At 60.4% G+C, this 14,009-nt stretch overlaps 1 protein-coding gene across 1 annotated transcript in view; it reads left to right on the top strand.

The window, feature by feature from the left end:
* Positions 1-14,009, top strand: part of PHLDB1 (pleckstrin homology like domain family B member 1) — a 41,490-nt gene that overhangs the window by 13,750 nt on the left and 13,731 nt on the right. The window contains exons 6-12 of the mRNA XM_077777191.1: positions 443-1,788; positions 4,799-5,071; positions 5,429-5,569; positions 5,668-5,805; positions 8,859-9,014; positions 12,012-12,122; positions 12,281-12,370. Coding sequence (XP_077633317.1) covers positions 443-1,788; positions 4,799-5,071; positions 5,429-5,569; positions 5,668-5,805; positions 8,859-9,014; positions 12,012-12,122; positions 12,281-12,370 — 2,255 coding nt within the window. The remainder of the gene's footprint in view (positions 1-442; positions 1,789-4,798; positions 5,072-5,428; positions 5,570-5,667; positions 5,806-8,858; positions 9,015-12,011; positions 12,123-12,280; positions 12,371-14,009) is intronic.

Below are 14,009 nucleotides of genomic sequence, written 5' to 3'. Positions count from 1 at the left end.
CCCCCCCCCCCCCCCCGCCCTGGCCTCCTGGCCGGCTCCACAACCTCCCCTCTACAGGATGTCACCTGCCCTTCCTGAAGGAGAGATCTAGGAGGCTGGGGAAACCAAGGCATGGAGGGACCTAGTCGTGGCGTGAGCCTGCCACAGCTAGGCCTAGAAGCGCCTGGACTGGTCACCAGCTCCGTCCTACGTCATGGAGCGTCAGAGCCAGCAGGGCAGCACCCATGCGTTTCCTTTACGGGCAGGGAAGCCGAGGGGAGGGCGAGTGATTTACGGTTGCGCCGCAGGTCAGTGGTGGCCCTGGCAGATCACCTGACGGTTCTAGAACCTTCTCCCGGCCTCTGCTCGGAGAAGGTGGGAGCGCGCCCTCATTCTTGCGCATGCACAGCTCCCCAGAGCCGAAGACCAGGGCCTGAGGCCTCTTTGCGTTTCCCATCCACAGAGTCGGAAAGCCTGGTGAACGGGAACCACGCCCCACAGGCCGCCACCCGGGGCCCCTCCGCCTGTGGCAGCCACAGTTCCCTGGTGAGCTCTATTGAGAAGGACCTGCAGGAAATCATGGATTCGCTGGTGCTAGAGGAGCCCGGGGCAGCCGGCAAGAAGCCTGCCGCGACTTCCCCGCTGTCGCCAATGGCTAACGGCGGGCGCTACCTGCTGTCCCCGCCAACCAGCCCCGGCGCCATGTCTGTGGGCTCCAGCTACGAGAACACCTCCCCAGCCTTCTCTCCGCTCTCCTCGCCAGCCAGCAGCGGCAGCTGTGCCAGCCACTCACCCAGCGGGCAGGAGCCTGCACCTTCCGTGCCGCCGCTGGTACCCGCCCGCTCCTCCAGCTACCATCTGGCCCTGCAGCCCCCACAGCCCCGACCGAGTGGTGCCCGCTCCTCGGAGAGCCCCCGGCTGGGCCGGAAGGCGGGGCACGAGAGGCCTCCCAGCCCCGGCCTCCGAGGTCTGCTGACAGACAGCCCCGCGGCCACGGTCTTGGCGGAGGCCCGCAGAGCCACCGAGAGCCCCCGGCTGGGCGGGCAGCTGCCCGTGGTGGCCATCAGCCTGAGTGAATACCCGGCTTCCGGTGCCCGAAGCCAACCCACGAGCATTCCCGGAAGCCCCAAGTTGCAGCCTCCGGTCCCTGCTCCCCGAAATAAGATTGGCACCCTCCAGGACCGCCCTCCCAGCCCTTTCCGCGAGCTGCCGGGCACCGAGCGGGTGCTGACAACCAGCCCCTCACGCCAGCTGGTGGGCCGAACATTTTCAGATGGGTCAGCCTCCCGCACCCTGCAGCCCCCTGAGAGTCCCCGCCTGGGCCGCCGGGGCCTGGACAGCAGGCGAGAACTCCCTCCGTTGAGCCCGTCTCTGTCGCGACGGGCTCTCTCCCCCATGCCCACCAGGACTGCGCCAGACCCCAAGCTAACCAGGGAAGTGGCAGAGAGCCCCCGGCCCCGGCGCTGGGCGGCCCACGGGGCGTCCCCGGAGGACTCCTCCCTGACACTGGGGGCACGGGGCCGGAGGACACGGAGCCCCTCCCCCACCCTCGGGGAGTCACTGGCACCCCGCAAGGGCAGCTTCAGTGGCAGGCTGAGCCCAGCCTATAGCCTTGGCTCTCTGACTGGGGCTTCGCCCCGCCAGAGCCCCCGTGCCCAGAGGAAGCTGTCCAGCGGGGACTTGCGGGTGCCTGTCACTCGGGAGCGGAAAAACAGCATCACAGAGATCAGTGACAATGAAGATGACCTCCTGGAGTACCACCGGCGGCAGCGCCAAGAACGGCTCTGGGAGCAGGAGATGGAGAGGCTGGTGAGCAGATGCCCCGGAGGCTGCCGCCGTCCACAGCAGGGTCCCTGCCAGCGCGTGGGCAGGCCAGCTGGCAAGCGGGCAGGGCCCGGGCTTCTCAGGCTTTTCTGCTTCCAGGACGCACCTTAGTGACCTGTATCTCAGGGGTCTGGCGCCTGGAAGAACTTTCTTTTTTTTTTTTTTTAATATTTTTATTTCTAGGAGAGAGAGAGAGAGACAGCGTGAGCAGGGGAGGGTCAGAGAGAGAGGGAGACGCAGACTCTGAAACAGGCTCCAGGCTCTGAGCTGGCAGCACAGAGCCCGACGCAGGGCTCGAACCCACGAACTGCGAGATCATGACCTAAGCGAAAGTCGGACGCTTAACCGACTAAGCCACCCGGGCGCCCCGTGGAAGAACTTTCTTTGAAGTCACTAAGGCTTTATTTTATTATTTTAATTTTTTTTGAATGTTTATGTGTTTTTGAGAAAGAGCATGAGTGAGAGAAAGGCAGAGAGAGAGGGAGACCCAGAATCCGAGGCAGGCTCCAGGCTCCGAGCTGTCAGCACAGAGCCCGATGCGGGGGCTCAAACTCACAAACTGTGAGATCATGACCTGAGCCAAAGTCGGACGCCTAGCCACCTGAGCCGCCCAGACGCCCCTCTAAGGCTTTATTTTAATTTCATGTTAGCTTTGCTTTTATTCTATAGCACAGCATTTGTTTTAACGTATAAATTAAGTTTTACGTTATTTACCGGACTGTAACAAAGCTGTAGGAAAACACACCACCTTTACGGTGAGGCCTTGCACCTCTCAGTTTGAGAAGCAAGTCTTAATGATGAGAAACCGAGGCGCAGAGAGGGGAATGGGTTTGTGCAAGGTCACACAGCAAGTTCTGGTAGAGCTGGCATTGGAATTCGAGTTTCCTGTCTTTTCAAGGCTTGTTTTTTAGAAAAGCACCTTGTTCTTTAGAAAAGTTCCTTTTTTTAAAGTGTTTTATTTATTTTTGAGAGAGAGAGAGAGAGTGTGAGCAGGGGAGGGACAGTGAGAGAGGGGGACAGGGGATCCAAAGTGGGATCCATGCTGACAGCAGCGAGCCTGATGCGCGGCTTGAACTCCCGAACCTTGAGATCGTGACCTGAGCCGAAGTTGGATGCTCAACTGACTGAGCCACCCAGGCGCCCTTCTTTTTGGTCTTTTACTAATGGGTGGGAGCTGGCCACCTTGGCCCAGGCAAGATCATCTGGGAATGCGGGTGGCAGGGAGGATAAAGAGAACAGGACAGGTGGCCCTGGGCTTTCTTTTGGGCTGGACAGTGTGATGGTGATACTGTGCATCAGAGTGCGTGCGTCTGTGTGCATTTGGGGGCCGGGTGTGGCTCCGGGCAGCTGTCCTGGGGATGGCATCTGAGCTGGGTGGGGGCCAGGATTTCCCAGATAGCACAGGGAGCCCGGGGGGCTCTGGCTAATGTGGACGATCGAGCACACGTACAGGAGAATGGATTCTGCCCTCTGTCCCTTGTGAGCAGAGTGGGGTTGCTGGGGGGTCCCAGAGCCCCTGGGATTGGTTTGAGGGGAGAACCAGACATGAGGGGGTTTGTCTGGAGAGCTTTTCAGAAGAAGGTGGGACAGCTTTGGGCAAGGTGAGGTGTGGGCCCCTGTGTTTGTGCCGGGTCTGGGGGAGAGGAGGCAGGACTGCCAGCCTTCTCCGTTGCTACATCTTCCTTTCACCATCTTCGCCTTGGCCTTGAGTGTGCTTGGACCACGTTGGGGTCTTATCCTGGAGAGGGAGCACGGAGTCTGGCAAAGGCAGAGTGATGGGCCCAGCCTCCCTCAGCACCTCCAGTCAGCCTCCCCACCCCCAGGCGCAAGGGCACACCTCACCACCAGCCCTGACCTGCCCCACCTGCCACTTTAAATCTTGGAGGCTGCCCGCCCTGCCCCTCCCACCTCCAGCAGGCTGCTTATCTGGGTCCTGGGGCAGGGGCGGGGGCCCTGGCCCAGCCCCCTGGGTGCTGAGGCTCCTCGCTTCCTTGTTTGTTTTTTTTTTTCTTTTGACATGGAACTGGGCAAGCAGCTGGAGGCAAGCTGGGTATGTGTCCAGGGGGGTCCTGGCTGAGTCCTGGACAGCAGAGCCATGGGAGCCTGGGGTGGGGGTGGGGCTTCAAGGCTGGGGTGTTATGAATGAGAGCCAGGGACACAGATTGAGGGGCGTGATTGTACCATCCCTCCTTGACCTCATGGACCCCTGAGAGCTATCTGGCTGAGGGTGTTTGGGGGTGGGTGGGTTAAGGGGCAGCGCCTTGGGGCACTCACAGCTGGGCCTGGGCATTCAAGTGCAGCAGCTCCTCTCGGAAAGGAGCGGCGGGCAGCCCGAGAGTGACTTGGAGCTGGGGGAGCGATGGGGAGGCCCGTGTCACACAGCTGTCTGGCCCGGAGTATACATGCCGAGCCAACTTCGTGGGAACCTGTGTCGGATCCCGGTCGGCCCGTGGGTCTGTATTCCGGCCGGCCATGCCCACCTGTCTGTATGCTAGACTGTGTTTATCTGTGTGAGCGCGTGCCAGTGTGCATCCGTGCGTGCCAGGGCTGGCGTCTGTGTGTGCGCCTGCCTGCCAGCGCAAGTNGGGGGGGGGGGGGGGGGGTGTGTCCCCTCGTGTCTGTAGATCTACGTGGATGCGAATCGGCCTGAGCACCTGAGTGTTCCTCTGTGTGTCACTGTGGCCTTCAGCCTGCTTGGCAGTCTGTGTCGCCGTGTGTCCACAAGGAAGTCCCTTCGGGGCAGAGTGAAAAGGGAAAGGAAACAGGAAGCTGGGAGGGGCACGCCATGCAGGCAGGTGGCACAAGGCGGCCGCCTGCCCACTTCTGGGGCACCCTCCTGCCCTGTGCCTCTCCTCGCTCTGGGTTTGGGGCTCTCCTGACTTGGTTCTGAGCCCCCAGCACCCGTGTCCTGGTTCTCGCTCCTGACCGCGCACGGTGCCTCCACCAGGACCCAGCGGCCCTCCCGCTCATGCCCTGCGCTGTCCGCCCTCCCCAGGAACGCCAGCGCCTGGAGACCATCCTGAACCTGTGTGCCGAGTACAGCCGGGCCGACGGGGCGCCCGAGGCCGGGGAGCTGCCCAGCATCGGGGAAGCCACCGCCGCGTTGGCGCTGGCGGGCCGGAGGCCGGCGCGAGGCCTTTCGGGGGCCACCGGAGCCTCTGGCCTGGGCACTGAGGAGCCCGGAGGGGCCACCCAGCGCCTGTGGGAATGTGTGGACCGCTCAGATGAGGAGAATCTCAAGGAGGAGTGCAGCAGCANGAAGAGGCAGGTGTGGGGGAGGGATGGCTCAGTGAGGGGAATGTAATTGAAGGCTTCGGTTCGGGAAGACACAGGGATGAGAGGCGTAGAGGTGAGGAGGCAAGGAAGAGAGGGAGGTGGCGATGTGCTTCCCAGGCTATCAGTATGCTTGATGACCTGCCTTTCCTCAGGGCCTCCGGCCTGGCTCTCAGTGGGAAACCTTCATTCCCTTCTGCTGAGCAGCATGGCTCCCCTTGCAGGGAGGGGAGTTTGCCTCCTCACTGTCTAGCTGCCCCTTCCAAGCTCCCGGAGGAATGGGGCTCCGTCCTCTTAGTCTGAGCACAGAAGGCTCCAGGCTTCCCCAGCTGATGGCTTCCGTCCCCTGCAGCATGAAGATGCTCCCGGCACCAAGCTCCAGGGGGAGGTGCTGGCCCTGGAAGAGGAGCGGGCTCAGGTGCTGGGCCGCGTGGAGCAGCTCAAGGTCCGCGTGAAGGAGCTGGAGCAGCAGCTGCAGGAGTCCGCCCGAGAGGTGAGCCCCGCTCTTCCCCGGGCAGAGCCAGGGTCCCTGCAGGGGCTGCGTCTGTCTGCCCCGACGGGCCTTGACACGGACCTCGGTGCTGCCCCCAGGCTGAAATGGAGCGAGCACTGCTGCAGGGGGAGAGGGAGGCAGAGCGGGCCTTGCTGCAGAAGGAGCAGAAGGCCGTGGACCAGCTGCAGGAAAAGTTGGTGACCTTGGAAACTGGCCTCCAGAAGGAGAGGGACAAGGTAACCCACAGCCGGCCCGGCCCCGTGCTGGCTACCGGTGGCCCCGGGGAAGGAGAAACGTCTTCTCTGGGCCCTTTACTTCTCCTCTCACCCACCTTCCTGTGGACCTGGTGGTCTCTGTGGCCGTCAGGGGAGGGGTCCGTGTCCTCTGTGGAAGGTGTCAGCTTGAAGGGCACGGTCAGGGGCGGGGCTGGGCCCTGGGATCTCCTCTGTCTGGGTCTCTGTGCTGTCTCTGGGTGCCTGCCATTCCTGGCCCTTCGTGGCCCTTCTAGAAGTGCCGAAGCTGCTGCTTGGGCAGTGAGCACAGCCTGAGGGACTGGTGCTGGGCAGTGGCTCTGGTTTGGGGCCCTCTGTCTAGAGATCGTGCCCCTCCCAGCATGCCTTGGGTGCTCAGGATGTGATCTTCGGGGGACGGCCTTCAGGTCTCTGCTTCCCCTGAGCCTTTCAGGATCTGCAGCCTCCCGTCCCAGGTGGTCCCAGCTCCTGCCCCCCCGACCCTTTCAGATTCCGTGCCAGCCTGCAGGGGTCGCTCCGTCCCACAGGGGCCGTGCCAGCCAGGCCCAAGATGCCCAACAACGTGCCAAAAGCTCTGAAGTGTGGAGAGGGGCCATCTATTTCTGGACTTGACAGTATTTTTCCAAGAGTTAATTTTCTATCTGAATTTTTTGAGAGTGTCTCCTGTGCCCAGTTTTGAAACTCTTAAAGATTCTTCAACAAACCACCCCCCCTTTTTTTTGGAGCTTTAGCTCTGGCCCCCAAAACCACACTCCCAAATTCTGTGCCAGATTAACTCCACGCTTACCAACCAGGCCTGCACTAACGCGCCCCCCCTAATCACTGTCCTGGGCTCTCGCATGCCCCTAACTGCCAGCGCCCCCCCACTCTCCCAGGCAGGGCTGAGCCATGCCGGCTTGTGTACTAACTGCAAGGGCACCGCTGTGCCCTTGACCTCTCCCCTCTAATTCTGCCTCCTTCCTTTCTTGGTGTAGGACTCCAGGGTTTTGATCAGAAAGGAATGGGCAGGGGGCACAGCTCAACTTTACTCAGTGGTACATTGGCAGGAAGGGTAAAAGTTGGGGGGAAATGCATCGCTGAGGAGCTGCTCAGCCTGAGGAGTGCCCCCCATTTGGAAAAGCCCAGGTGCAGCCTCCATAGATTGTTGGCGGTTTTCCTGTGCAGCTGGGAGAAGCGGGCTGTCTTCCAGCCGACTACCTCCTCCCCTCTCTTCCTTCCGGAGCGGAGGGGTCAGGAGGGCTAGCCGTGTCGGCATGGCCCAGGAGGGTGTAGACCGGTTTTCTCTGCCCACACGGTGGCTACCCTTCCTGGCTTTCCTCTGGGGCTCCCAAAATCCAGATACCCCAACTGGAGGGTGGGAATGAGTAGGCCTCTCCCCGTCTCCATGCCCTGAGCCATCCAGAACATAGGGTATTCTAGAGCCTGAGTCCTAAGAGGGCAAAGTGCTTGGACCGCAGAACTGGCCTGATTGGGTCCTCCTCTCCCTGATGGGCTGGAGGGACGGGGCAGGATTCAGCACAGGGACTTCACGTAAGGTCAGCTTTTCAGAAGGAACCTGCCTCACCTCATTTCTCGTTAATCTGGCATCACCTCGAGGCCCAGACTTTGCCTTTTCTCCGGGCCCAGTTATGTGAGGGGGTGGTGCGGTGGGGGTGGGGAGGCAGTGGCCGTGGGGAAGGTTCACTCAGCTTTCCTCCCCAGCCCATGGCCCCGCTCTGGTTTTGGAATCAGTAATCATAGTTTCTCCTCTGCCTGTCCTTCGGAGGGGTGACTCACCAGCTCCTCCCTCGTCCCCCTTCCCGCCCTCAGAGGTGTCATGTCGCCCCAGACAGAGCTCTCCACCTCCTCTCTGTACCCACTCCTGGGGCTCCCACTGCCATGGCAACGGTCGGACTAATTGCAACCCTCGTTCTGCTGGAGTTCAGCCTGGAGTGCTAGCACCCACCTCCACCCCGGGCAGGAGGGAGGGAGGCCCAGGGAGTCGGGCCGGGGTCCCCTCTGCGGCACTGCTGTAGCTTTAACATCCTCAGCTTTCCAATTCGTACCCGACCCCTGGATTTAACCCTGACTGTCTATACCCCTTCCCCCCTCCCTCCAGGGTTAAATTTTGGTCTCTAGGCAGCGGAGGAGCCCCGGAGAAATAGGAGCTAGAGACTCCGTGTTTGTGATATGGAACCAGCTTTGGCCTTGACTGGTTTGGAGCGAAAACAGAGGACTTAGGACTCACCCAAACGTTTCTCATTCAGGGGGCTCCCAAGAGACCAAAATTTCTGCCCGAGACCCACACCTGTGCCCGTGTTACAGCGTCCTGTGCTCTGCACCTGCGAGTGTCCTGTCCTTCGCCTCCACTTCGGCTCCTTGCTTTTCCCACTCTTCTCCTTGAAGAGTGTTTGTTTTCCCTTCCTCCTCTTCCTCCTCTCCCGCTCCGCTCCTCTGTTAGTCCTCAGCCCCCCGTCCCCCGGCCTCGCTTCCGGCTCCCCAGCTCTCTGTCCCGCCCCGCCCCCCATGGCCGCTGCTGCCCGGGCCGGAGGTGNGAGAGGGCGGAGCTGGCCGCGGGACGGAGGCACCTGGAGGCCCGCCAGGCTCTCTACGCCGAGCTCCAGACGCAGCTCGATAACTGCCCCGAGTCAGTGCGGGAACAGTTACAGGAGCAGCTGAGAAGGGTCAGTTTCACCAGCTCCCCTTCCCTGGCCCCCGAGGGCCACCCACCCAGAAGACAGGAGAGCGGTGGGACGGGACCACCTGGGCCCTGCACTTCCTGCCGGACACCAGGGTCGGTGCTGTGGCTTGGAAGGGACAGGGAAGGACTGGGGCGGGAGGGGGCGGGGACCGACTTCCACCTTTCTGCTACTGCAGGCAGTGATGCCCGTGAAAGGGGCAAAAAGCCAAACCGAGGAAAGGGGGTTGGGTTGGGGGCAGGTCCCTTCCCCAATTTCCCTGGGGCCGGCCCTCAGAACTCCTGCCTCTGTGGCCTGGCTCCGCAGGCCAGAGGTGGTCTTGGGAGCACCATTCAACCCCCTTTGTCGCTGTCGTTCAAGGAGGCCGAGGCCCTGGAGACGGAGACAAAGCTGTTTGAGGACCTGGAGTTCCAGCAGCTGGAGCGGGAGAGCCGCGTGGAGGAGGAGCGGGAGCTGGCGGGCCAGGGGCTGCTCCGGAGCAAGGCCGAGCTGCTCCACAGCATCACCAAGAGGAAGGTGTGCCCCGCCCCTGTGCCCTGCGGGGCCTCAGTGCCAGGTGGGGGCGAGGCCAGTGATTGGATCCCCGCTGCGCTTGGATTTCCCTCTGGTGATGCCAAAAGAGTTAACTTTACCTTTACCTCGGGTTCCTTAACTGCAAAACAGGAACAGGCTGTCAGGAGAATTAAGCGAGACGGTAAATGCGGGGATCACATGGGCTCTGATCGTAGTAAGCACGGAGCCGGCAGCAGCTGCTGTTAGTAAGCGTGGGCCCCGGGGGACAGTGGACCGGGCTCTGGCTGCGCAGAGAGATGAAGGGTGGAGGAGGAGGAGGCTGAAGAGGAGACTGCTGCCGCCCTTGTCAAGCTCTCTGTCTGGTGGCTGTGCTGGGAAACATACATGGTCCTGAAATCTGGATATTTGAGTCAACCAGCGGTCCTAGAGAGGGCAGCCCCTGGCTTCCAGCTGTGCCTCAGCCCTCGCTCAGCTGAGGCACGAACCAGGGGATTGTGTATCATACCCTCCCCAGTCCTGGAGCTGCAGGTGCTGTGATCCCTCGCTCCTGATCTCAGCCAGACCAGGACAGGATGATGGGGCAGAGGTGCGTGCGTGCATGTGGTAAATCTGGGAGGAGGCTTGTGTTAAGCAAGTTGTAGGAAGATGTCAGGGAGGAGAATGGGGAGGAAGGTCCAGGCAGCTCACATGGCTGTGGCTGAGACTGGTGTGTCCGTGCGCACACATGCATGCGTGTACGGTTCGGGTGGAGTGAGTAGGCGGGAGGTGAAGGCCATGAGATCAGGGGAGGGCTGTCAAAAAGTGGTGACTGGCGTCTCGACAGTTAGCCTGAGTTTGGTGGCATGTGGGAAGCTACTGGACCTCCCCCCGAGTCCCCCTTGCCCCTCTCCCTGAACTCCTCTGTCTTCCAAATGCATCTGCTCTTCCGGCTGTGAGACAGATGGAAGGAAGAGAGCTGGCATTTCCCAGGGGCGTGGGTGTGTGCCAGGAGGCTTTCTTGAGTTATCTTGTGCCAACCTGAGGATGGTCCCACAAGGCCAGTGCTCTCATCCTCATTTTATAGACCAGGAAATGAGGGCTTAGAGAAGCTACATTTGTTAAACCTCTCAGTTTATGAGCTTCAGAGTCAGCAAGAGACCCCAGGCCTGCCTCTCCCAAAGTATCTTCCCCATTCCCCTGGAGAGAAAGCAGCAGGGAGCCCTAGATGAGCCAATCCCATCCCTTTGGGGTCTTGGTGGGTGTAAGCTCGAGGAAGTTGGGGAGGGGTCACCTGTTTCCTCCTCCCCATACCCACCCGGGCTCCTGGGAAATGAGCTCAGCCACTGGGACCCCAGGGGTCACACTCTTCCCCTTGCTGTTGCCTCTTTCTTTTTTCAGATTTTTATGTTTTAGTAATCTCTACACACTACGTGGGGGTTGAATTTACAACACCGAAATTAAGAGTTGCATGCTCCGCTGACCGAGCCAGCCAGCCAGACGCCCCTTGCCTTCTCGGGAGCCCTGCTCGGCTTCCGTCCCTCGGCACCGCCGTGGCCCACCCGCCCCAGGCTCTGTCTGCCCTCCTGCTCAGTGTTCCCCTGTCTTCTCCACTGTGATTCAGAGCGGTTCAGAGCACTGGCTTTGGAGTCCAACAGATTTAGTTCCAGTCCCAGCTCTGCCACTTACTAGCTCCTGAATGTCAGTGTTCGTATCACTAAAATGGGCGTAAAGGCACCTGCCTCAAAAGAGGATTAAATGAAGTAACAAATGCAAACAATTTAGCAGAGTTATTGGGATCTAACAGGTTCTCGGTAAACAGCAGATCTTGCTGTGCGAATTACTGCCCGGGCTGACCCCAGATTTAGGACAGCTCCCTTCTCCCCTCCCATCTTGCTCATGTCTTGCTCTTAAAGGTGGTGGTTTAAGGCTGCCTCTTTCAGGAAGCCCTCCTGGGATTAACCTAGCCCATTTTCCCCAAACCCCATTCTTCTCTCTCACGTTATTATCTTTTCTTTTCCTTTTAGTACATGGTTGTTGAGCCAGGCACTGTGCTAAGCTCTACTGGGGATATGGAGACAGAAAAGACACTGCCCCTGCCCCTGGATCTGACAGCCTGGGCGGGGTGGTGATGGAGACACATGCTCACAAGTACCAGTAATACGAGGCAAATGGTGATATCAGAGTGATGTGAGCACAGAGGAGGGAACAGAGAAATTGAGTGGTAATTGAGGAAGACGTAGGAGAAAAGGTTTGCTCCGTCTGGTCTTGGAGGATAAGTGGCGGAAAGACAGGGACAGCTCTCCTGGGCTAAGGTGGCAGCGTTAGCAAGGCCTGAGGGTGTGCGGCTTAGCGTACCCCACGGCCAGGCTCGGGGACACAGGGTCAGCCAGGAGGGGGGCTGAAGAGCGTAGGCGCGGTCCCGGGAGCCCTCGAATGCCGATTTTGGAGTTTGTGCTCTGTCCTGTGAGTAAGGAGTCAAAGATTTTGAGGAGAGGAGTGATCTAACTTTACTTGTGGCATTTTAAAAAATTATTCCAGTAATCTATATTCTTTTTGGAAGGGCTAGAAAATTCACATAAGCAAACAAAAACAGACCTCCAGGGCCATTTTAAGATGTTTGTGGCAGTGCGGGGCACCCCAGAAGGTGGAGAGCAGAGGCAGAAGGCTGGTGAAGAAGTCCGGGCAGGGAAGGCAGCGGGCCTGGCCTTGGGGGTGGGCAGGTGGAGAACTCTTCAGTATCTCCAGGATTCTGGACTTGTTGACGGTGGGGAGGGGACAGCTGGGGACTTGGGTTCTAGCTGGTGTGCCTGGCGGCACAGGAGTCCCTGGCTGAGGGAGGGATGAAGGGAGGAGCTGCCCGCAGCTGCCCGAGTGTTCCGGGGATGGGTTAAGGCCAAGCAGAAGGGCTGGTGGATCCCCTTCACCCACGCCAAGGGTCTCTGGACGGGAGAGATGGGGAAGCCTCACCGCGGGCTCAGCCCCGTCTCCCAGGCCTGACTGGCCTCGCCCCCTCTCCTCCAGGAGCGCCTGGCCGTCCTGGACAGTCAGGCCGGCCAGATCCGGGCCCAGGCCGTGCACGAGTCCGAGCGCCTGGCGCGGGACAAGAACGCCTCCTTGCAGCTGCTGCAGAAGGTAGCCGCGGTCAGGTTGGGCCAGGGGGTCAGGGTCGGTGCAAGATGGGGAGCGGGGTGGGGTTCTGCCAGCTGCCGCGGTGTGGGGGGGCTTCACTCCGTCTCCCCCTGTGTCGCCACCCCCCACCCCGCTCTGACTCTGCCTCTTGGGGCCTGCAGGAGAAGGAGAAACTAACTATGCTGGAGAGGAGGTACCACTCGCTCACAGGGGGCAGGCCTTTCCCGAAGACCACGTCGGCCCTCAAAGAGGTAACGGGGCTGGGTCAGCCCTATAGCTTCAGCCCAGCGGGTTTCATGGGAGGCTCTGGGGCAACACATGGCATCTTCTGCCCAGTAGCTGAGGTTGAATATTGGGGATGTTTTCCTGAACTGGACAGATTTGAGTGCGAGCGACCCTCAAGTCTAGGATCTGACCCTCTGTGGCTACCAGCTGCTGCTTTTCAGATAAACTTTCTGGCTCCTGGGAGCTTCACGATGCTACCATTTTGGGTGATAAAATACACCTGTGGGATTCAGGCAGCATGAGTGGGGAGGGTGGGCAGCCCAGAGGCTTGGGAAGGGCCAGGACTGGGCAGCCTCACCTTGAGGGTCTGCACAGGAATCTCGGGGCCCTGGTCTTGGAGCTCCTTGGGCTTCAGTCTAGAACTAGGCTCTTGGCTGAAGAGCAGGCATTGACCTCCCTTAAGTGGTTCTTCCTGAGTCTTCGCATGCTTGGGGCCTGAGGTCCAATTAGGACACGCCCAGCTCCCTGAGCTCCTCCCCTCCCTCCTCCCCTCCCTGCCTGGTGTGGGCGGCCCCTCACCATGTCCCCTCTCTGTAGGCCGAACTGCTCATCTCCGAGTCCTCAGGGATGGGACTGGGGGCTGCGACTCTGGTCCCTTTCCCCGGGTCTTCTCAGGCGGGGGCTTCCTCTGTCCCCTTAACCCCACCTGCTTCCACTCAGCTCTGCCCCAAAGCACAAGAGGTAATCCTGGCTAACTGCCTGCTCTGCTGTGCCCANGAGGGCAGTAAGTGGCAATAATCCTGTGGCTAGAGTTTGTGAGAGTTTGAGTGAGTGTGCCACCCTGCTGCTCTGAGGAGGGCCTGGGCAGCCTCTGCAAAATCAGCACCTGTTTGCATATTAATTTGCACGTGATCTGCATGCCATTCGTCAGTGCTGGCGACATACTGGGTCCTCCCGCTCCTCTTCCCTTCCCCTGACCCCTGGAGGACATTTGTCCTCTGGAGCTTGGCCAGGCCAGGGCACCCCCTGGATAGGGCAGGCTCAGGACCCTGCACACTCTGTGAATTTTGGGGCCTGCCATGCCCCCAACAGCTACATCAGCTCAGGGGTCTAAGGATCTGCTCGGGGAGTGTGACAGTCCCCATCCTCCCACACCACAGTCTGAAGCGCTAGTGTCTTCCTACGCACTAACCCTTGGGGGGTCGGCCTGTTTTTCCACCTGGGCTCCTGGCTGCCCCCTGCTAAGGTCTCTTTCTCAGAGTCCATCTAGCTCAGCAGCTCAGTGCTGTCTCCACTCCTCCCCCTTCCGGCTCCTGCCCTGGCACATGGGATGCGAGGAGACACTCGGGAATGGTGGCTGGTGCTCGATGCAGTGTGTGTGCGCCCCCCTGGGGTGCCCAAGATGTGGGAGACAGAAGGACTGTCTGGGAGCTGAGTCCTGATCCTCGGTGGACTCTGGGAAGGCCTTCCCTAGGCTTCTCCTGTCGCCAGCCCAGAGCAAACCCAGGGCTGGGCCTTCAGAGTCTGCCCGGGGCAGGGCCTGGGTACCAAAGTCCCCTCAAAAGTAGAGGTCAGGACGTGCCTTCAGACCAGTTCTGCCTGCCCTTTTCTGGCCCCCGCCCCCCAGCTGTCTCCAGTCACAGTAGACAGCCGAGTCCCTTCCCT

The sequence above is a fragment of the Crocuta crocuta genome, unplaced genomic scaffold (genome assembly GCF_008692635.1).
Source record: "Crocuta crocuta isolate KB4526 unplaced genomic scaffold, BGI_CrCroc_1.0 scaffold271, whole genome shotgun sequence".
Classification (NCBI taxonomy): Eukaryota; Metazoa; Chordata; class Mammalia; order Carnivora; family Hyaenidae; genus Crocuta; species Crocuta crocuta.
This window is presented reverse-complemented; position numbering and strand designations above follow the sequence as displayed.